We start from the raw sequence: 25,412 nt of genomic DNA, 5'->3' as shown, positions 1-25,412 counted from the left end.
TGTTTTATTTTTGTGATTATTTTTCTTCATTACTTTTTTTTTTTACTTTCTTTTATGTAAAGCACTTTGAATTACCTTTTGCATTTTAATGTGTAAAATATTTAACTTTTATATATTTTTTCTGAATTGCTTTATTGTTTTAAATGTTTAGTTATTTTTGTTATAAGAAAAAAAAGTTATTTAACATGTTATACTGTATTATGACCACTTTTTCAAAACAGGAAAATCTGATAACGGTGTATCCCAAATAGTGACTGGACTGGATTTGTCACACTATGCTGCTGAAAGGAACACGGAGCCGAGGATAATCAAAATAGTCTTTATCAATCCAACACAGGAGTAAATCCAACAGGGAGAACAGGAGGAAGACACACATATGGAACTGGTACAGTAGACCCGACAAAACTGAACTGAAAGGACATTGCTTATTTGGCTAATGAGGCTAATGAGGGTGCTAAGGAGACACACCTGGGAACTAATCAACAATCAAGGAGAGACAGAAACTGGGTCATGGGAAAAAACATACTGACAAGTCCATAGTTCTGACATTTCGCACCCCTCCCGGAAGGTGCATCCTCGCACTATAGGCAACAACAGGAGGAGCCTAGGGTGGAGCCAAGGGCTCTGGCGACCAAGGCAGAGGCAGAGACAGAGATCCAGAGATCCGTGGTAGAGCCAGAGTGAGTGAGGACCAAGGTGGAGCTGGTGGTAAGGATTGACTAGGTGCAGCCAGTGGAGAGAAGTTCAGAGGCAATGTCTGGGGTCTGAGGTGGAGCCGCTGGGACTAGAGCCCCAGAGTCCGGGCCTCAGATCCTGGATGCGGAGGTGAGGGAGACTCTGACCAGGAGTCTCCCTCAACGCATAGATTGTGGGCTGAGGGTGAGCAGAGGGGTTGCCAGATGACAATGGTGGAGGAGGCAGGAGCAGGTGGGAGGTTGTTTATTTTGGATGAGCGGCCACAGGGGGACACATTCTAGGAGCAGGTACTGGAGGACATTGTGGCCAGGGTGGCATGGTTCAGTGAAGTCTGCAGTGGGAGAGAAGGTCGGAAGACGAGTGGTGAGTAAGGCCGGGCATACACTGTGCGATTTTCATCCGATTTTGAGCCAAATTCTGATTTGTGCGACTCTTTGTCGGGTCGGGCCAAATTTCAGCATTTTCGTGCATCGTTTGTCGTGCAGTGTTCATGCAGTGTACAAGGGGAAACGAGAGGCGATAAGCCTCTCCCGACCGGCAATCGGTTGGTCGGATGGATATCTGACATGTCAGAAATTTTGGTCGCCTCTCGTGAGGTATCGCACTATTGAAGCAGGGCTACGGACCGATTTTCCACGTTTCCCCTCACTGCACATACGTGAAACCATAAACGAAGCCATGGTGACACCTGACGCGGAGTGTATTGTGGACTGAAGTGATGGAGGGATAACTTGTGGAGTTATGGCAAAGAAAAATAAAAAGAAAAGAGGAGAAAAAATGCCTGCTTACCTCCAGTTCGCGTTGCAAAATATTAGCCACGTCTTCCCAGCCACCTGCACGTCTAGATACGCTGACGCCTTTTTTTTTCGACGTTTCAGCACACAGAATTGCGCATATCACCAAAGCTGTGCGTTTATCCCGGGAAAGCATGCTTATTCAGAAACAGCCACAAACATCTGGGTTCTGAGGGATCCTATGTGTTGATTCGGTTGATTCCCCACGAATAGTGTGAGCAGTCAAATCGCAACTCAGCAGTCGGCCCGTACAGTGAGTGCACAAAAATCGTGAGCTTTGGCTTTACATCGCATGCGATCTACCCGTACAGTGTGAGTTGGTACCTTGCCGAAATCACACTGAAATCGCACAGTGTATGCCCGCCTTAAGTGGGTTAAGTGCAAAATGACGAACACCTGTTTCTGATTGCAGTAATTGGCCTGGGGAGACTGGTTTAAAGGGAGGCTGGAGAATGTTGAAGTCAGAGAAAGACAAGACAGAGACTTCGAAACTGGCTCTGCCAAGAGAACTAGAAGAAATTGTGCCTTTAACATTGTGTGAACATGCTGGAAGTGCTACTTTTGTTTTGTGAATTTTTTTTAATTAGTGAATAAATTTAACTGAGTCTCCAAATGCCAACCCTGGTCACTTCCTTCCTTCTTACTACAAACTTTGTTACAGACACATTCTAGGAGCAGGCACTGGAGGACACATAATAGTAGCTGGCACTGGAGGACACATTCTAGGAGCAGGCACTGGAGGACACAGTCTAGGAGCGGGCACTGGAGGACACAGTCTAGGAGCGGGCACTGAAGGACACTTTCTAGGAACGGGCACTTGAGGATCAGACGCCCCCTCAGGGCTGGATGAGGAAACCAAGGAGAAGGAGGGCTGGACAGGACCAGCGGAGATGACTGAGAGAGGAGAGGGGGCAGTTCAACCTCCAGTTCCAATTCCCAATCTATAAGATCCAACTCCTCATTTTGGCCCTTTTGGCAATCCATATTCAGCTCACCCTTAACTGCGATGCAGGGAGTCTAAACTAAACAACAAGACAGAAACTGGGTCACAGGGGAAAATACACATACAGTCAAGTCCATTGTTTGGGACTGCATTTGCTTCCGAATTGATGTATTCATGATGTATTCATGATGTATAGGCATATAATTTGAATAAAAATAATAAATTAGAACATCTGTCTTTTGACATGCCTGATAATAAAGACATATGTATATTGATATGTACATTTAAATATACCGATGTACCTCTTTATATTCAGATTTACATATTCAGATTTAATTATATATTCTGATTTACATTTATATATTTCATTTTAAATCTTTATATTCAGATTTACAGTTATATGTTCAGATTTGTATCTATATATTCGTAGTTATAACTGTATATTCACATTTTAAGTGTGTATATTTAGATTTAGATAATTATTTCCTGTTTGGTGCCTTGTAATACAGGCTTTTGTATGTGTGTGTGTGTGTGTGTGTGTGTGTGTGTATATATATATATATATATATATATATATATATATATATATATATATATATATATAGATATATATATATATATATATATATATATATATATATATATATATATATATATATCTATATATATATATATATATATATAGATATAGATATAGATATGATACCGATACTTTTAATGGCCAGTATCGCCGATATCAATAATGATATGATACTTCTAAACTGAACGTTTAGATTATGAAATTAATTTAATTATTATGAGTACAATGGGTAATAAATAATACCTACTTAACTTTATATTTGAAATGCATTTTAACACTCAATATAACTTAGTAGGTTATATTTTTGTTTACACATGCTTAAAATATGTTTACTGTAGTGGTAAACCAAGGAAAACTATAAATACTATAGTTAAACTATGTTCACTTTACCATGGTTCATTGTCATAAGGGACTGCCATAAAATGTAACCTTTTTATTTGGAGAGTGTATGATTTATATTAACAATACAGAATAGAATATGAACAATATGAAATTCTAACATTCAAATTTAAATAAATGTACTGCACAAACTAGGGTACAATTTCAATAGATTTATTGTTAAATAACTCAAACACATAGTTCTGGGCTGCCTTTTTTCTTATTATAGGCTACTTTTGGAAAACGCAGCTCTATTTAAATGCACTGTCAGAAGTGAGTGAATGCTCTCTGTAATTGATTGATTATGCCTTGCAACATTTGGGTGTGTTCAGATGAGCAGGAAAATCCTTTCCACACAATTATTTGCTAACATAGGTTATTCGTCCAATTTTAAGCTTTTGTAGGAAATATTTTTTTGTTTAATAAACAAAATCACTGGTCAATAAAAACACCTTAGTATCTATATTTTTCATATGAGTATCAATACTTTCGATACTCACATCAGTATCAATATATCGATACTTCAGGATCGATTCGCCCATCCCTACAAGGGGGGTAATAATTAGGCAGAGGGGCGAAATTGAGCACAACACCGGTACCCGGTAACTTTACCAGTAATATTAATATATTAATATTAATATTAATTTAGTTCTGCTTAATGGCTCCTGAAGGCTGTAATTAACAGTTGCCAGGAACTGTCTACTGACTAAATCAGCCATCATCACAGCCGTGTGTGATTTGTTTACATACGAGCTGCGGTAACTTAGGTCTAACTTTTAGCTGTTGAGTTAGCACGGTGTGTGTGTGTGTGTGTGTGTGTGTGTGTGTGTGTGTGTATACTTGTTTTTTTATCCTGGTGTGGACCTCAACCTGAATGCACACAGACTCATGGGGACTCGAGTTGTGTCACAGTGGGGACCTAAATAGAGGTACCCAAGGCTACACAAGCTTATAAATCATACAGAATGAGTTTTTTTGGAAATGTAAAAATGCAGAAAGTTTTCTGTGATGGGTAGGGTTAGTGTAAGGAGATAGAATATATCATTTGTACAGTATAAGGACTCTGACCCTAGCACAACAGTTGAGATGTGGCATGCCAGCAGCATACGGTCAAGGAGACCAGACCTCATGGAAGATGCAGCTGCAGCAGAGGTGGAGGAAGAGGAGTGCATCTGCTTCTTTTTTGTGGACTCAGATTAGCAGCAGTCAGTATATATGACTATGACATATGAATATGTCTGTGTGAGACAGCAAATCAATGAATGACAGCACCTTAATGTGTATTCTTACAAGTTAAAGAACAATGTTTGTGTGATTTATATTTTTCACCTTTATGAGGCAAAAAAAAAAAAAAAGAAAACTGCCTGGTAAAACCAGTGGCTGGTGATCAAAAAGTAAACTTCAGATCCTGTGTGTGTATATATATATATATATATGTATTGTGACGAGTCAGATGCCTCCTCCCTGATTGTCACCGGCACCCCGTCCTAAATAGCCGCCCTTCACCAGGCTCCCGACTGGAGTGGGTGTGTGAGAGGAGGGGCGCTGGACGAGTCAGGGCTGGCGGCGTGTGATGAGGCACACCTGATGTGAATGGAGCCTCATCCCCGCCGCTGTTTAAAAGCCCAACGCGCCTCTCCTCGAGAGACCGGTCTCTTCCCCGTGCATGCACACTGGTGTCCTCGTGGGTCCAGGAAGGGTGCGTTGAGGGACTCCCGCGCCACCAAGACGTGAGCTGCCGGACCCGCGATCCGGATGGGAACCGCACCCGTATACACGGCCGACGGGCCAGGATGCCGGGCCGTCCATCCCCTGCCAGCGCCGCGGCCGACGAGAGAGACGTGGCCGCTAGGAGAAGCCTCCGCCCCTCGCGCCCCAGACCGAGGAGGGGAGCGCGTGCGGCCGCCGGACTCCGCCCCTTACCTGGACCCTTCCTCGATGAACACTGCCCGACCCACACAAACCCCGCAGCACGACGAGGACACCAGATTCCCTGTTATTTTGGACACTTTCCCCCTTTGGCCACTTTTATTCCCTGTTATTTTATTATTTCTGTTAATAAAAGCCTCTCCGAGGCCTGACGCCACGCCCACTGTGTCTGTCTTGTGCTCCTCCCGCCACAGTATATATATATATATATATATATATATATATATATATATATATGGGTGGGTGACGTGACATGGCAGTTTTGCTGTCTTCAGTGTCAAACATGTATGAATGCAAAATATATTTGCCAAAAACCTTCTCAATATTGTGCAGAACATTATGCTTTATGTGAACATATTCAACATTAAAACGGTTCATAACTAATTTTTTCAGAATTTTCAACCAAACATAACAAAACTCATATGCTGTGACTGTCCGGCACTTGTTTCTCAAAGTGAGAACTTGAATAAAACAAAAAAAAATAAATGCAAAAATTCTCAAAAAAATACAGACAAATAATACAGATGTCTATTTGTGAGCCTACTCTTTTCAAAGTCCAAGCATAATGTTTTGAGTCAGTTCTTATCAAAAAGATTTTGTCACACAAATCAAATTCATATGGTGTGACACTATTTTGGGATATTTGAACGGACAACTGTTTTGACACCCTTGGGAAGGAGAGGACCTTCTTCAGCAATGTTGTACAGAACTAGCAGTGTATTTCTACTGTTCAACCTGAGGTGAGTCATCATTTTTATTTTTACAATAAATCAGATCTTGTTGGCACTCTGACAAAAGTCCCACTTCCAGATGTCTTTTGGTGTGACACATTTTTTTATAAAAATGCAAAATAAATTTTATTATTTTGTCATAATTATATGTAAATCTATGCTGCTTTGTTATAGCTAGCATGTTGTTAGTATGCTAATGTGTAGCTACAAGACTCAAGGTTGTGCTAAGTGCAGAAAACATCATATGGTGTGACATGTCTGCCTGTCACGCCATATGATTTGATTGTCACACCATATGATATGAATTGTAATTCCCTGCAAATATAACAATAAATAACAAAGTCCAATGTATGTTTTGTCTTTTTAAACATTTATTTGGGTCAATCATCACATAAAAGTTTAGTTTAGTTTAATTCGGTGATACAGATTTCTAGTTAATCAGACAGACACCGCAGATCCCTTCCCAGAAACCTTAGAATGCTGTTTAAGTCTAAACAATGTTGTCTTCATCTCAAACCATTCATTTCCTTTTTTTTGTCAACTTGAGGCAGATAATGATGACAAGTGCAGACAGGACAAAGAGATACAGGGAGATGTTTGCTACGTGGCCTAATGGTTAGAGGGTTGGACTCCCAATCGAAGGGTTGTGGGTTCTAGTCTCGGGCTGGACGGAATTGTGGGTGGAGGGAGTGCATGAACAGCTCTCTCTCCACCTTCAATACCACGACTTAGGTGCCCTTGAGCAAGGCATCGAACCCCCAACTGCTCCCCGGGCGCCGCAGCATAAATGATGAACACTGCTCCGGGTGTGTGTTCACAGTGTGTGTGTGTGTGTGTTCACTGCTCTGTGTGTGTGCATTTCGGATGGGTTAAATGCAGAGCACAAATTCTGAGTATGGGCCACCATACTTGGCTGAATGTCACTTCACTTTCACTTTCACTACTCTCTCCAAATTTGACTGGCTTATGTACAATGGAGTCTAGATGAACTGATTTATTTGTGGATCCACTCAGCTACGTTGTATGTTCACGGTTCATATGATATTAAAAAATTGGTTGTTTTACTTATTTTAATACATATTGCAGACCAGTTTTGAATTTAAATGAAATTTGATACACAAACATATGTTCATATGGTTCATACAATATTAAAACAATGTTTGTTTTATTGTTAAATATCAAATAAATCAATAAAATTTGAATATTACCTTGCAGCATTTAAGAGTGGTTAAATATTTCCTGCCATATGAGTGGTCAGTACTCACCAATAAGTAGGATAATACATGGTTTGCATTGACACATGGCGACATTATCATATGGTGTGACACTATATCATTTGGTGTGACATTCCAAATTGTGAAAATAACATACCTTTATTAATGATAAAACCTGAAAATGTTCATGGAATACATAGAAAATAGTATCAGCAAGAGTCACAAATATTTTTATAATTTTCTAGCAAGGTTTGTCACAATAAATAGAAAAAATGTTGAAAGACCGACGGCATAGGTCTCACATTGAGCAATGTTTTAAAAAATAATACACAAATTTAATTAATTTTCACAAAACTATAATGGATCACAGTTTAGTTATGATAAATGACTTTGATAAAGTGAGTAACTTAAGAAAGATATAATCCATTTTCAGCTTATATACAATTATTTTCATGTCACACCATATGACGATTGTAAGCACTAATACAACAAATTGTCACATAAATTCTGATTCCAATTGAAAATTTTGAAACAACATATGTTTCTATAAAGATGAGAGTTAGTAGAACAAAAGTCAACCATTTTTATGCCTGTTATTTGAAATTTTTAAAAAAACACTTTTTTATGGTACATATGTCACTGACCCATATATATTAGAGGTGGGCATAGATTAATTTTTTTTAATCTAGATTAATCTCGCTGTGATCTTGAAATTAATCTAGATTAATCTAGATTAAAATGGCTCATTCGAATTCTGCCGAAGGCATTCAGAATATGTGTTACTCAAATAAAATTGACAAACAGTAAGTCTTTGAGAAGGGTTTTATCAAGTTGGTGGTGCATTAGAAAAGGGGCTCATCTCCTGTTTCCAAAGTGCTTGAAAAAGCTGTAAACTAATTCCACATTGCACAAGGTGCAAACAACATTACGCCTGATTCCAGAGATGTATAAAGTACTAGAGAACCATACTTGAGTAAAAGTACAAGTGCTCTATCAAAAAAGTGACTTGAGTAGAAGTAGAAGTGCTCTTTAAGCACCACACTTAAGTAGAAGTACTAAAGTATTCAACATTTTTTGTACTTAAGTATTGCAAGTAGTCTATTTTAAAATTTACTACTCAAGTACTGAAAGTAAAAGTAGAAGTATTGTGTTATGTAGCTATTAAAGAAAGTAGTCAAAAGTTTGAACGTATTGTTTTTACTATTTCAAATGATTAACCTAAAGGACAATCACAATTCCTTTGACTGTAACTTCTTGTAAACAAAAAAGGGTTACTAGGGTTAGTTAGCCCAATTTGCAAAATGATGTCATTAATAACTTACCCTCATGTTGTTTCAAACCCATAAGAGCTCAGAGGGTCATTTAGAATTTTTTGAAGCATCGAAAATACATTTTGGTCCAAAAATAGCAAAAACTACGACTTTATTCAGCATTGTCTTCTCTTCCGTGTCTGTTGTAAGACAGTTACAAACAAAGCAGTTTGTGATATCTGGTTCGCGAACGAATCATTCGATGTAACCGGATCTTTTTGAAACAGTCCACCAAATCGAACTGAATCGTTTTAAACAGTTCGCGTCTCCAATACGCATTAATCCACAGATGAATTAAACTGTTAACTTGTTTAATGTGTCTGACACTCCCTCTGAGTTAAAACAAACCAATATCCCGGAGTAATTCATTGACTCAAACAGTACACTGACTGAACTGATGTGAAGAGAGAACTGAAGATGAACACCGAGCCGAGCCAGATAATGACTCGTTCACGAGTCAAGAACCGTTTCTGTCAGACGCGTCCGATTCATGAACCGAGGGGCTGATGATACTGCGCATGTGTGATTTAGCGTGAAGCAAACCGACACACAGAGCGTCTGGAACCGAACTGATTCTTTTCGTGATTGATTCTGAACTGATTCTGTGTTAATGTTATGTGCAGTCACAATGACGCCATTGCATCGAGCGCAAAAGAATCGGTGAACTGTTTTCTTCAACTGGTTTATTGAATCGAACTGTCAGAAAGAACTAACGTTACTGGTCATCCGAAAACCGAGGCAACCGGTTCTTGACTCGTGAACGAGTCATTATCTGGCTCGGCTCGGTGTTCTCTCTTCACAGCAGTTCAGTCAGCACGCGCAGTCTCGCTTGATTCCAATAGCGATTCGCTCAATGATGTGCCAGCTTCATCAAACCTGCCATCTACAGTTCTGGCAGTGGTTTGTAATGGAATGATTCGTACCATTATTATAATTGTAACGAGTAACGATGCAGCACATAAAAAAAATATCGGAGTAAAAGTATTAAAGTAAGTAAAAGTGGAAGTAGGAGAAAAAAATAATACTCTAGTAAAGTACAGATACCGCCTTTTAATACTTAAGTACAGTAGTGAAGTAGTTCTACTTCGTTACTATACATCTCTGCCTGATTCACACCAATTTTTTTTTTTCAAGTTAGTAGGTGTCAAGGTACAGAAACCAAATAATAGCACTGGATAGTCTTCAATGTAAAAATTAAATATACAATCATTTGGGAAACCTACATTTATTCAGACACCTTCAACATTTCTCACATTATTACAGTTTTGCTATATATATCAAAAATTATATCTGGTTTCTGAAAATTTTTTGGTTTGACTGTTAAAACTACAAAGAAATTCAGTCAAGAGCAGTGAGTGATTTTCATTTTCATTTTCTTGGAGTAACATTACAGCAGCCAGTCGCTAAATTAGGCGCGGTCCCTTTAGGAGATGATGAACGCATCCAATATAATACACATCCCATTTTTTCCTCAACTGTTAACTTTCACTTAAGAAATAACTGACAGTTTTTTCGAGCATAATTTCCAAGGTGGATATTTTGACATATTTTGTATGTATTTGTCGGCACAAGAGCAAAAATAAGCAAATTCGATGTTCTAGTGTTTTGAGACGCCTTTCTCTGCGCGAGCCCTGAACACCAGAACACCGTGGTGTTGAATTGGGCTCTTTCACATCTTTTTGTTTGTTCAAACTGCGATTTTCATTTGTTCGTTCGGGAGCAGGAGGAACTACGAGGTGAACTTCGCAGAAGAGAGCTCGGTTCAGTGTCGCTGTCCGTGATACGCGGCTCTCAATCTCTCTCGTGCGCACCTAACGGCACGCGCTACTCTGTTCAGCTTTTCCACGTCTAGTTTTTGGGTGCTTTAATGTTTAAATTGACAAGCGGTACGGCTTAACAACAGGTGAGAAAGATAAGCTTTCGTGACGATGTGCAGCAGTGGCCCGTCAACTGTCCTGAGCATCTTTTTAGGCTGGCCTCAGCCCAGTCGGTTATATAAAATATCAAAGTGAAAGTCAGACAGAAGGCAAAAGGGCCAACAAGTGCTAAGCAACTCTCGGGAAACTCCTTCAAGACTGTTGGAAGACCATTTCAGGTGACTACCTCTTGAAGCTCATCAAGAGAATGCCAAGAGTGTGCAAAGCAGTAATCAAAGCAAAAGGTGGCTACTTTGAAGAACCTAGAATATGACATATTTTCAGTTGTTTCACACTTTTTTGTTATGTATATAATTCCATGTATAATTCCACATGTGTCAAATCATAGTTTTGATGCCTTCAGTGTGAATCTACAATTTGCATAGTCATGAAAATAAAGAAAATTATTTGAACGAGAAGGTGTGTATGTATATTCAGCAACAAAGACAAGTAACAGAATGAAACCTTGATCCACTGTACAGCACAGAACAGCAAGTTTCTTCAAATACCTGTATATAGCAAATGGATGTAGGACCTTTGGGAAGCAAGGACAGAAGATAGCTTAAATGAAACCGAATGATAAGAGTTTACTTTGATACTAGTAGCTCCTCATGCACAAGCAAACTCCTGACAGATGTTTGATGACATGGCTTTGTACGTGACTCTTCTTAATGATGCCTCCAGGGACGGGGCCTGTCTACAGGCTGAAAGCTGACTGGGGGGCTTTCTGTTTCCATAGTACTCAAGGGGCATGCAGCACTGCCCTGGAACATTGATATACACAGCAAGTGCTACACACATTTAGCAAGACAATGACGTCAAGTGAAAAAGAAGCTGGCAGCGGTGCCCAAACTAAAGGTTGAAGTGCTCAGGTGATTCAGCTTTAAAATATGTAATTATTTAAAACCCAGTTTGCAGTCATTTAAGTAAAGCCATGGGTCCCACTTCATAATGGCCTTAACTACTATGTACTGTACTTACATAAAAAAAAAAAAATAATAATAAAAATACAAGGTACATATTGTGTTCATATTGTAATGCAAAACAATTTTACTGCTATCGAGGTGGGATACGGGTAAGGTTAGATACGTTTGGTTGTATGGGTAGGTTTAAGGGTGGGTTATGGTGTAAGGAATGGGTCAATAGCATAATTTTAAATGTAATCACATAAATTAATTACAGATAGAATAACATGCAGGTATTCTCTAAATATAACTACAATGTAAAAGAATGTATGTACACAATTAGTGCATTTTACCAAATGATTAATTGAAATTTAAGTAAACAGTACTTAGTATACAGAGGAACGAAGCAATTTATATGATAACTTCTGGAAAAAATGTGAACAGCGGGCAGGACGGACTTGCAAAACTGATTTTGCCATTCCTTCCAGTGCTATACTCTTGTGAAAAAGAGGTGCACTAATTGTACCTGATATACTCGTTGTGTACTTCACATCTTAATAAATAAAAAAATGTACTGAAGTTAAAGAGATGAGCGTGACAATCGCATGCGATTAATTTCACAGCACTAATTTGAAATAAACTTTAGTGTGCAAAAGATGCTTTATTGATGCTTAAGATGCTTAATACATTATTATTTGTAATGATCAAAAAGCATGTGCAAACTAGATCCTGGAGGGCCAATGCCCTGCAGAGTTTAGCTACAACTGGCCTTAACACACCTATCTGAACGTTTTTAGTGTGTCTAGTAAGATAATGGCTTCAAAAACAAATAATGGACAAGGAATAATTCTGCTTGAATACTTGGCTGAAGCTGGCACAGTCCGGTGTTTGCTAGATAACAGTTGAGCCAAGGGATCAGTGCAATATTATACATAGACCTCTAAAGTCATGAGTGTGAATTGAATCAATGTAAACTTTGTGAATGAAAAGAGCGCAAATTAAACACTGCATTGCTGTTGCCTCTCCGTGCATATCTCAGAAATCAGAGCTTTGCAAGAGTAATTTCACATATAATAATACATAAATGTTCAATTTTTATATATATATTTAAAAGGAGATGATTTAAACCTTAGGCTACAATATGACACGAATGGATGGAATAAGCATAGCGCGCTCACCAGTCAAACAGCCGCGTTGCGCGTCTCAGTCTCTCAAAAAACCAAACCAGTTCTCTCAAGAGTAGGCTAATAATCAGCTTAGATACAGATACATTTTCTACTTGTCCTACATGTTTGCATCTTTATCTTTTGCTGGTTTGTGCGGCACACACACATTTGTTTAGTGGAGTTCACTAAACATTAAGACTCACTTAAAGGGATCTGCGTAATGAAAATGTGCGCATTGAATTATTTCAGTCATGTTCAAATGATTACTAAACATTTGTCATGACATTTCTCTGCTTGCATGATAAAAATTATTTTAGAAATTAAGAATTTTTAGTTTAACATGACATGTATAGTGATAACTATGAAAAAAGAAAGATAGGCATAACGAGCTTATCAAGTAACTGTACGACGTTGTATCCGAATGCAGATACAAAAAAAAATTGTGTGTTACAGATACAAATACTGGCTGTTACATTAAAATGTATAAATTTATGTAATGTCATAATTATAAAGTTTTGACAATTAACATACTGTAACACGTGTTGGTGTGTAAAACAAGCGCACGACGAAGGAGATAACAAATAAGTCTTAATGATCCATGGAAGGAAAAAGGGCACATCCAAACACAAATCCAAATCGTGGTTTTAAAAAAAATGAATAGTGGACAAAACAGAACTGAACAGACAGTGCTTAAAAAGGCATGGAAAGTAATCAGACTAATGGAAAAAGGTGGGGATTAATCAATTAACAAAACGACAAATGGAACATGACCAAATAGGGATAACACAAAGGAACAGAAGTTCATGACTGTGACAGTTCGCCCCCTCCCGGAATGGTGGGTCCTCGCACCGAGAGAGAAAGTCCAGCGGAGGGAGGGTGGGGGTTCTAGCAGGCGGGCATGGGGCAGGCAAGGGACAGGCAATGGAGAGGGAGCATGGAGCATAGAGCATAGTACCAGGGTGGAGTGGATGGAGGGAGGATCCAGGGAGGAGCCCAGAGCAGGGGGAGCCAGATGGTCATCCAGACACCAGCCAGGATAGCTGCCCATGGTGGAGTCGACGGTGGGAGGAGCCATGGTGGAGGAGGAGCCGACAACACCAGGGGGCTGAATTACGGAGACTGCAACGATGGATGAAGAGCTCAGGTTGGAGCCGAGCAGACGGAGAGCCAGATGGTCTGGAGGTCCAAGATGGCACTGAAGGCACAGGACGGAGGCGGGGCTTCGGAAGCCTGCTGCGGAGTCGGGGTGACTGAGGATGGAGGTGGAGCCGGAGGGAAGGAGGAGCCGAGCAGTAGGGATGGAATGATGAGGCGAAGCCATAGGAGTGGAGTCGCGAGGCGGCGAATGGTCGACAACTGACCAAGGCAGAGCTAGAGGGACAGGGGAGCCCGGTGGAGCTGCTAGCGTGGCAGACGGTGAACGGGGATCTGTTAATATCCAGCACCCACTCCACAAAGGTGGCGAAATCCTCTTTTAAAATAAATTTGATACAGTCAGTAATGAAGATGACTTTAAAAAATAAAAGTGTAAGTGTAACGATATACAAATCTCCATATTCATCGGGAAGAAGGAGGCGGGAACCAGCGCACAATCAAATCATAATTTTAATAATTCATAAATAAATACAAAACGGCGCACCAGCCCCTCGCAGACGACTGGTGCGCGCAAATAAAAGCCAAACACATAAAATAATGTCCCAGGCCTGGTCCTCTCTCGTCCTTCACGGTCGTCACTCCAGTTTTATATCCTTCCATCTCCTACGTAGGACTCGATACGGGCGGTGGGGCGCAGGTGTAGCTCATCTCCAATCACTACACCTGGCCTCACTCCTCGTTCCCACGCCTCTCGGCCCCGCCCCACTCGCCACATACCCCCATCGCCCCTCGCAGGCCGGGGGGTACCCTCGAGACTGCGCTCTACTCCCCCCCCCCCTCCGGGGGGGACCGCTCACGGGAACCTGCAGGAACCTGGGGGTAGGACAGACGAGGCGAGAGAAAAGGAGATGGAAGGAGGAGCGACAAGGACGAGAGAGGGGAGAGAGGAAAAAAAAAAAAAAAATCGGGTTCCCAGACGCACTGCTGCTCGGCCCTCCACCGGCTGGGTGATCTCCTCCGCGGTGCCCGGCGGTGGCACTGGACGGCCCTCGGCGGACGGCACGACACTCCTCCGCCGCCCGGTGGACGGCGACGGCTCCTCCGATTTTGGGCAGCGGCAGGAGTCCCCCGTTCCCTGCCCCTCCGGATTCCGTCACGGAGGCGGCAGGCTCCGGCCCCCTGGCGAACGGCGCCGACTCCTCCGCTCCCTCACGGACGGCAGCCGCCCCTCCTTGTCGTGGGCGGTCGGCAGCGAGCTCGCCCGTCCCCGGCAACTCGCTCCAGCCCACCGCCTCGAGCGTCCCTGGCGGCACATACCTCGCCAGCTCGAGGGCACCGCGGATTCACCACAGCGGCGAGGGATCTTCAGCATCGCGTCCCTCCTTCTCCCGGGCTTCGGCACCACTGTAACGATATACAAATCTCCATATTCATCGGGAAGAAGGAGGCGGGAACCAGTGCACAATCAAATCATAATTTTAATAATTCATAAATAAATACAAAACGGCGCACCAGCCCCTCGCGGACGACTGGTGCGCGCAAATAAAAGCCAAACACATAAAATAATGTCCCAGGCCTGGTCCTCTCTCGTCCTTCACGGTCGTCACTCCAGTTTTATATCCTTCCATCTCCTACGTGGGACTCGATACGGGCGGTGGGGCGCAGGTGTAGCTCATCTCCAATCACTACACCTGGCCTCACTCCTCGTTCCCACGCCTCTCGGCCCCGCCCCACTCGCCACAGTAAGCAATCAGTATAATGAGGTGCAGTGAATAAACAGAACAAAATCCTAGTCGGTGCGGGAGAGATGGAACAGCGCCAGTCACCCCTTCCCAGTCTCATCTACAGCATCTTTAAAGGCCCAGACCAGGAACTAATTAGCACAATTCCAAACACCTGCACCCAGCTCACCTGTAAGAGACAGACGCAGCACACAGGCAGGAGGAGGAGCCAGGTAAAGCCATGACAAACAGAACTTAACTGAACAGACAGGGTTTAAAAAGGCATGGAAAGTAATCAGAGAAATGGAAACAGGTGGGGATTAATCAATTAATGAAACGAGGAATGGAACATGACCAAATAGGGATAACACAAAAGAACAGAAGTTCATGACTGTTACACATATGTAATTGTTACATAAGGCTATGAATTAATTAGTGTTTATTGATAAAAAAATAAATAAAAAAAATAATGATGTGTTTTCATTTACAATAGCATGAACCACGAGTAGTCAAGTAACTTGAGTATTTTTTAATAAAAAATCTACTAGTAGAAATCAGTAGTCTTGCAACCTATACTGTACAACATTAATTAGTATTTCATTATTGTAAATGGAAAGTTTAAGGCCATCTAGGTGTAGACGTAAATAAAACACAATCTAACATGTAGAAAATTAAATTAGAAACATATCAACTTTCAGAACGCAACAAGTGCATTAATGTCTGCAAGATGAGGCACTTGATAGCTGGATTCCACTGTCCATGTGGAAAAACCTGGATACCATCTTAATCCATTCAAGGCTTGGAGGTCAGTGTGCTGGTTTAAGATATTCTAGGCTGTTTAGTCCCTGCCACATGGACAATTAATGATTATATGGTTTATAGCACAATAGTGTCAGAACACCTGCATGAATATTCATAATTCACCTTCTGTAAAGCATGCTGCCTTGATCAGACAGCTTTATTACTAGTGTTAATAGAAAACGAGGACGGGAAACAGTCAGATTAGGGAATAATGCTAGCAAATTACAAACTTATAAACAACAGAGATACAGTTTCAACATCTGTTCCTTTTTCAAATATCCTAAAGGGGACATTATTTGGTAGACTCAGTCTCTGATCAGTGTGATCAAGTCAAGTGAGTCATATTTATGTGTCCCCGACTAAGGATTTTCATAGTCAAATCGGAATTTTCGAATCTTGCCAATATTCAACTGATAGTCTAATAATATGTTTGGGGGTGGGGCAAAATACATTAACAAGAGTCAAGTCAGACATTCGACTAACATAATTACTGATGTTAACACACAGGGAAAATGTGTAACAAACACCTTGCAGATATAAATGGGGTAAATTATGTTAACTTAACATTGGCGAAACCATAACAATTAAAAATAAAACATTTTTTTTTTATAATATACAATAGCTATCATTATAAGGTTAGCCTAAAATGTTAGCAAGTAAATGTTCTGCATTTCTGTTTTTAGCTGCACGTGCTGAAGATGTCCAGTAGAGTGACGCATTTGATAGCAAGTTTTTAATCAGTGGGATTCAACTATTTATACAATATTACGTTAAAATTAAGACTTAAAGGCTATTTGAAAAAAGGGCCCAAATGCCCATGAACATATCTGCGGGGCTCTGAATGTGAACTCTTTCTGGACGCGTTCTTCATGAAACTATGTGCAGAAACACAGCAGCTCCAAAAATTCATAGCATTTTAGTGTAATGGTCTTCTCATTATAATAGTATGTATATAACAGTCCCAGTCATAGTAGTTTGTAGTTGTAGTAGTTTGCTCGCTGTACGCTGTGCGCTGTGCGCTGAAGAGATATCACCGTAGTACTATGAAACACCAAATGCATCTTATATCAGTTAAATAATATATACACAATATATATACACCGGCTGAAATGTTTCGAAATCACTTGTACCCTACCTGTTCGAAAACATCCAGTCTCTGTCTGTGTCAGTTTGAGTCTTGGTAAAGTTTTAAATCCCTGCCGCCAGGATGCTCCTCTGTCGTTCACAGATTATGGAAAGTGAAACATAAATCTATAGGGGTGGTTGGATTTATTCACAAACTTTAAAATATTAATTTGAACCTTACTTATTGGGATAAAACCAGTAGTTCTATTTGAAATCAGACATTTGAGCTCCCCCATATAGTCAAAATGGCATAATCAATAACACCACATGAATATTCGACTGTTAGATTGGTGGTCGAATCAGGCTCCTCGAATCAAAGCATCGATTCATTGACTATTCGGGGTCACCCCTATTTATTTGCATAGAACTTCTCACAATGTATATTTTTTTTCAAAGCAGCCTTACATATAACATTGCAATGCATCAGGCCATCTCATGCATACTTCGTACAAAAAGAGCAGGTGGCTTCTTTAAAACATCTGGGATTCAGGAGGCACTAGTCTATTCAGAAATAAAGTCTTCTGAAGGTTGTGAGACATTAAAGTTGGCATGAAATGAAATTTCACCTTATCTATTTTCTAAGTGCATGCCATAGAACAGGGCTATTCAATTTAAGTTACAAGAGGTCTGCTCTCTATGTTTCTTTTCCAGCAGAGGTGCAGACAATACTTCTTTGGAAAGGTTATACATTTCCATGTGGGTGGCAGTAGAACTTTGTAAAAAGTTTTAGTTTTAGTGAAAGTATCCACCTGTTTTGCTAACCATGTCATCTGCAGCTCTTGCAGCACTTTAAGTTTTTATCAGGGGAGAGAAGCAACACTCAAGAGAGAATGAAAAGGCCTTGAAAGAAGTATGTTTGGCTTTAGATCAAACTATTAAAGGATACAGAGCCGAAAGGTCATTACCATAAATGACCCTGAGCGCTTGCTATGTGTACTGCCTCGTTGTTTTGATGCGCTGGAACATTTGACCCGTTTGAACGAAGCTGGGATCCAAAACAGACTTGGTTTGAAAGTATCATGGTTTGATACGTTTAGGACCCCTGTTATATAACTTATTGTCAATTACTTTAACAAAGTTCAGAAAGTTCATAAGATGTGCATAAATTAATACATACGAATCAATCGATTTTGACCAAGTCTACTGAAAACACACAATCGCTTCATATGATGAAGGATTTAAGCTAAATATAAACATTAATCAACAATATACAGCACATCAAATATGGTTGATGTCTCAGGTTTCATTAAAATATATTAATTTGTGTTTTAAATATACATAAAAGTCTTATGGGTTTGAAACAACATAAAGGTGAGTAACTCAAGACAGAATGGTCCCCTTTGGTTGAACTTTGACCAACCAAATTAACTTCAGTTGATCAGTTCACTTGCCAGTCAGACAGTCTCTTCCTAAATGAGCAGTTCTTGATAAGAAGATGCTGCAAAATGAACCTAACTTTATTCCAAGATTTTAAAAGTCCAATTATTCGGTAGAATGTGACTCTAGATCACTGATCAGGACTGAGGATCAATATTCAGCTCCCCTGTTAAGAAATGTAGCTGTTCTCACCATCTGAGTATTGACATTCCCTGCAATACAGGCTCAGTAATGATCTCTTTAAACATTTACTTCCTCTTGGTCCAATGACTTGATAACTGTATATGTAGTTTTCATCAGTCATAATGCAGAGGACTTTTTAGTTGTCCATGGAACTTTACTGACCATTGTTTGACAAGTATTTCCAGATTGCTATTTCTATGTGACACAACTCTCAGAAAAAAGCTGTCACTGGCGCGGTGCCCTTCTAAAGGTACTAATATGTACAAATTAGGTACTACTACAGTATATACAGATTTGTAAAGGTAAATGAGGTACAAAATAGTACATTTGAGGTTTTCTATCTTAGGGTGTTGTTCCAGTGACAGCTTTGTACCAACACCAAAAGTGAAATTTATGACAAAGGGGAATATTATCAGAGCATAATTATTGATATAATCCTTTTTCCCATTTCTAGGCTTGGTTTTGCTGTGTGAAAGATTGCCAAGAAGCCAGAACATTGAAGATTCCTTATGAAAATGTCAAATATGCAACAATTACATTTTTTATTGTGATTAATTACAGGATTTTCTGTGACTATTCACGATTAATCACTTTGTTATGAAAAAAAAAATCAATAACGGATTTAAAAGTAGTGCATTGTGCACTTTTTCATTTAAAAGTACTGCTATATGAATAAAAGTGCAATAAAGTTTGGTTTGCAAACACTTTAAGCAAATCTTTTTAACAAAGATTATTATTATTACATTAATGTAATCAAATTAAATATAAAACTAAAGCTATTTGCCACTGCCAGGGCAATAACATTTTCATAAAAAAATATGCTTTAGTTTGTTATAGAATAACAAGTTATGCTCAGCATCCGGAGCCTCGAACATTATAATAGGCACCTTAGAGACCTGCACGCAAGGCAGCAGAGTGCGGCGCTGGGCAACACTTGATGGTCGAGTGTGGGTGGTCAGAAAATCATGTGTGCGGGATGCGAGAGAATAAGGATGTGCTCACTCTAGGCAATCTTAACCATGCCCGAATGTGTCTGACCCCCAAAACCCGGTTCGTTTGACTAGTGTGATTGCTCTGTGCTGTGATTCATTTAACCGGCCCTAGCTCGGTTGGAAGAGTTAGGCAAGAGCTTGTTTCAGTTGGGCTCGGGTGCGATATGTAAGCAGAGTGTGGAACTTCTGATATGTGCAGCATGACTGTGTGAACATTTCTAAAATGTATATATTGTATATAAATGTATATAAATGTATATACTGTAAAGCAATATATTGTAAAACAGAAAGTTAACAAAATGATGCACTCCACTGTGCTAAGCGAGAGCGCTTCTCTGCTGTCTTCACGTGCCATCACAAACTTTCTATTTCCCTATTTCTCATAGAGAGATAGAGAAAGATTTTAAATGCATGTCTCCCTTTTAATATACATAATAAATAATACATTAAACTATATTAAAAAGATATATTTAAATTTATATTAGGGTCCATATATGCTCTTATATGGAAATTTTATACATATATTTGTGTATGGAATTATTTTTGTACCACATGCAAGATAATAACAAATAACACAGAGTCAGTTAGTATTAGATGACAATTAGTTTGTTTTTGTTTTTTTGTGTAAATGACCAAACTACTTGAACTACTAGTTTCTAGTTAGGACATGATGTCATCCTTCTCAGTACATTTAACATATTCATACACTATTTTTTTTTTTTTTTTTTTACAACTTTACCAAAAGCTTATTTGTATGGTATTCCAACTGGAACACAAATATATTTTAAGGTATCTTTTAATATAATGCATGCACAATTAGTGACATATGCTAGGTAGTGGGAAGCTTCTGGGCAAGTGTCCCATCTGCAGGAAGGTTAATCTCTACTTCAATACTGATAACATATTTGACACACAAAGCCACATAATACTAAATACAACACACCAGTACAAACAAAGTACACTGAATGAGTGAAACAAAGCTAACAGTTTACATTCATCTGGCTGATTGACTTGAAGCTTGAGGTAGAGGAATCAAGCTTCAGAGGTGACTGTGGCACACCTGTCTCTGCCTACACTTCTGGACCACTGATTTTGTGTTATCTGTTGTTGTTTTCCGTGCCCTTTTTGTTTTGTTATTATTTTTGAAATAAAAAGCAGTCAGTAATAACAGCCGACCCTGCCGTCTTCCTTCCTACACAATGAACATTGTTACAGTGACCAAAAGGCTTTTGATCTTACATTAAGTTGCCTTTTTCATTCTTGGTTATTTTGGTCCTTTCAAAGCAATTCAGCATGTAATGGATCACACTGTTTTATATCAGATATGATCACATGCTGAAGCAACATGGGGAAGCAACATATTGCTTGTAATAATCATGTTGTCCCCAGGAAATATTAGTGTAACTAACTACAAATAATATTACAGTTACCATCCATAAAATATCTATTCAGTGTTAAATTTGTTGCCTCACTCCTACTGATTTGAATCAAGCAATCCACTCACCTCTATATCCATTTTCATAATAGTCAGGAAAGTTTGAGAACATTATTGTCAAATGCAAATTGTTGCATTATGCACTCTTGCATTACAAGGCTTGTCCACCAACATCCCTTTGATCTTGATATACTTTAATCCCAACTATTATCAAAAGTCTTTCTAGAATCCTGAGTGAATATTGACAACAGACATATACAAACATGAAAAATAATTGCACTTGGGTAACAGCTACATTAGCTGTCATTAACATCAAGCTACATGTGAAAATTTATGAGATTAATGAAAAGTTATCGGAATAATCGTAAATATGAGTTTCCTAGTTGGAAATTGGACATAAATGGGCCATTGTTGGGTGGTTCATAAACTTTAAACTTGGTGGAGGAGAGAAAGAATATTTAGATGCAGTGAATGTTTATATTATTACCAATTATGGGATGCTACAACTTAATCAAAACCTTTTGAATATTAAATATTAATTATATACATTTTGGACTAAATATGAGTTCCTCAAGAAACAGGCAAGAATGAACTCATGAATGGGCTTTCCACCATGATTCATGTGTCCTATTATTTATATAAAAACTCTTAATTATAACTTCACAAGTGGGAAGTAGGAAATTTACGACAGCATGTGAAGGAATCATCATAATACGCTTTTACTCAAAACTCACTATAAACATTAAGTATTTGTAATGACTTCGATCTCGATCTAATGTGGATTTTGGTCCTACAATGAGGAGAAAATATGTTACAGTATGTGTAGCATTTTATAAAAGCTAATAATTAAAATGCTGGAAGCAGCTAATGCTCATCAGATTAGATCATTCACTTCTGTCTGAAGAAATATTCAGAAAGATGGGCACTTATGAAGTCAGAAGTGGAAAAAGGGCTCCATTACAGATTTTGTGGAGTGTAACAAAAAAAGCAATAAATTACTATATATATATATATATATATATATATATATATATATATAGTAAAAAGCCTAACACTGCAACTGAAAATACTCTCTGTCTCTCAACTGAGGACAGTAATTTTATTTTTCTGCATCTTCTTCTACATTTCTGCAGCTGACACAGCCCGCAGCCGCATGTTTAAAACAATTAAGATAATCTGCCACTGAGACTGATAATCTTATGCATGGGGGGCACACCTTAAAGTTTCTCCTTGCATTTATTTATCTCATCCATTCATCTATTTCATGCACGTTTGTCTCGGGGTCCGCATTTCTGCACATTCACTGAGCTGCTAAGCTGCGTTCAGAGATGCTTCACCTTCACTGACAGAGCCAGACAGCCATTAATCAAAATGAAATTAAGATTTGAGTCGACGCTGCATACACTTCTGCGATGTGTTGATAAATGGCTGTGTTTCTCATTTCAATCAGTCTGTTCAAATGATACATGTTTTCATTGAGGTGTACGACAAATATATATATATATATATATATATATATATATATATATATATATATATATATATATATATATATATATTTTTTTTTTTTTTTAGGTAATGCTCCTGAGACTACAGTATGAATATTGGCACAATAGAAATCGTTTTCATTTGAATATGCAGATTTGCTTAGCGTTTGGCAAATTGATGACTTACTATTTATTAGGGCAGTGAAGTTATTATTTGCATCAGCCTTTCCTTCAAATATTGATTGACAATAAAAAAAGCCACTGTTGAATTAGCGATCACTGTTTTGAACCTATAAAATCAAACCTGGTTTTTAGGTACCATCCAGATATCGAACATATTTCAAAAGCAAATTTTCAGAAAAAAAACTAAAACAAATACAGTATATATATATATATATATATATATATAGAGAGAGAGAGAGAGAGAGAGAGAGAGAGAGAGAGAGAGTAAAATCCTGTAAATTTAAGAATTCCACTAATTAAATAGCTATGTGCCGAATAATAAAAGAGGGACATGAAATTGACCAGTTATATAATTGACAGCAAAAATTGGTAACCTGCAAGATATTTCTACCTGATTTAACCCATAAATTATCATGTTTGTTAGGTTGATTCAGGAATATACATTTTTGTTTTTACTTTAAATAATCCAAAAAATTATTGTTACCATTTTATTAATTATTCAAATATGCCTTACCCATTGGGGTGCCAACACCGTAGGCTTTGGAGTCTATGAGGCCTCCGATCTGCGTGAGGTTGCAGTTTCGCTGAGTGACAAATTCGATGGTTGTGGACTCCATAAGGAAAGCATAATCTGAGGTGAGTACACGTTCAATTCCTTCCTCGATGCTCTTCACCATGACTGAGTGTCTGCGACTGCTCATGAACTCCCACATCTTATCATACGTGGAGATCTTCGTTTTCTGCGACAAGAAGTCAAATTAATTATCAGACTTCTGCTTTTTGACACATAATATGCTTTCCTTCCATTATGGCATTAAATTCACACATTTCAGTAATGGAATAGACAATATCTGAGCTCGAAACAAAAACAATATAATAATAAACCTAAAATAAGAATAAAATGCTGCAATACACAACAGCACAGTAAAATATTGACAAGCACTAAAGTCTTTTTAAAGAAATACCTTAATGACACTCTTATTTTTAAATGGAATCAAGACAAGCTAATAAAAGTAAAGTCGCTTGCGCATTTTTTGAATCATCAATGCTGAATAAGTATGGAACATATAAATCATTTTTGTTATATGCATTGTGTTTCACGTATTTACAAATTTGTGTTTTTGTACTGATATTGATTTTGACCAGTATTTAGAAATCACAAAAAGAGTAAAAATACTTAAAGTAACGTCACGTATTGTAGTAACATTTAAGTAACATTATGTATTATAAATATATATATAAAAAACAACCTATGATATCTTTGAATTCACTATTATTAAATTTATTTATAATAGTGTTGTTCATTATTATGAACCTCAAATTATTGTCTCTAGAGTTGCATGCCTACAAATACAAATGAGATCACATAGAATTATCAACCACCCACAGACCAGCTTTTCTTGCTCATTCTGCTCTCCTGCTGGGAACACAAAGTATATGCAGGTATTTTCAAAATAATCATTTGAAGAAGTGTCAAACAGCTATTTTCCCCTTTTACATGATTACTAGGGCACAAATTGTGGCAGAAGCACACAAATCTGTTTATGACTAATCCTGACTAATCTCCAAAACTGAAATGTGTACCAACAGCATGCAAATTAATGCCATCTTATTCCAGTAGAACTACAAATAAACCCGCAATCAACTTAGATATTAAGGTTAATACCAAGAGAAATGGTTGCCAATTGCAAAGAATCTTCAACCATTTTAAACTAGGGTCTTTTTGTGCCTCTAAGAACACATTTGGTGGCATTTGAAACCTAATTAAGTCACATACTCAAGGTCCTGCCTGCTATTATTGTGTGTAATGACTTTTTGTGGCTGGTCGATATTTTAGATCAACTGGGTGATTTGCCAAGTGCCAAGTGCATCAGAATCTTCTGGAGTTACCCTTGACAAATCAGCCGATTGCACATGTAGACTACGCCTGCTGATGAGGCAAAACCATAGGGGCCAAGATAGATAGACTGAAAAAAGAGCAGGAAAGGAAAATCTCAAGTAATAAATAGCTAAATAAATATTCCTTTTCATTGGTGTATTGTACTACTCAATTTGTATATACATTTTTTTTGTGAAGGCAGTCCAATAGGTTTTGGAACAGAGCTTGCCATTGGATCATATGCCATAAAACATTATTTTTCACAATGCAAGGCACCCATATTTTTAGTAGGATGTTTTTACTACTAAGATGGTTGTGCTTCCTGATACCGAACAAACCCCAAGGTCTCTAGCATTTATCTCTCATTCTCACGGCATTCTTCCTAACACGCTGTGATGCTATCTGTGTATTTTGGTTGATTTGAGATTGTGTGGATTGATTAGCTGTGATTTGTCGAATACTTTGATCATGCTGAAGTGTTCACAAATTGCACTACTTAAATCTGATCTTGGCTCTCGATCTGTTCTGATGCTTTGATTAATTTACAGCACACAACAATCAGACCCAAAGCA

General features: G+C 38.7%; 1 protein-coding gene across 1 annotated transcript in view; it reads right to left on the bottom strand.

The window, feature by feature from the left end:
• Positions 1-25,412, bottom strand: part of LOC113097456 (glutamate receptor ionotropic, kainate 2-like) — a 158,892-nt gene that overhangs the window by 7,920 nt on the left and 125,560 nt on the right. The window contains exon 12 of the mRNA XM_026262686.1: positions 23,476-23,701. Coding sequence (XP_026118471.1) covers positions 23,476-23,701 — 226 coding nt within the window. The remainder of the gene's footprint in view (positions 1-23,475; positions 23,702-25,412) is intronic.

Source organism: Carassius auratus, unplaced genomic scaffold (assembly GCF_003368295.1).
Source record: "Carassius auratus strain Wakin unplaced genomic scaffold, ASM336829v1 scaf_tig00216278, whole genome shotgun sequence".
NCBI classification, from domain to species: Eukaryota; Metazoa; Chordata; class Actinopteri; order Cypriniformes; family Cyprinidae; genus Carassius; species Carassius auratus.
This window is presented reverse-complemented; position numbering and strand designations above follow the sequence as displayed.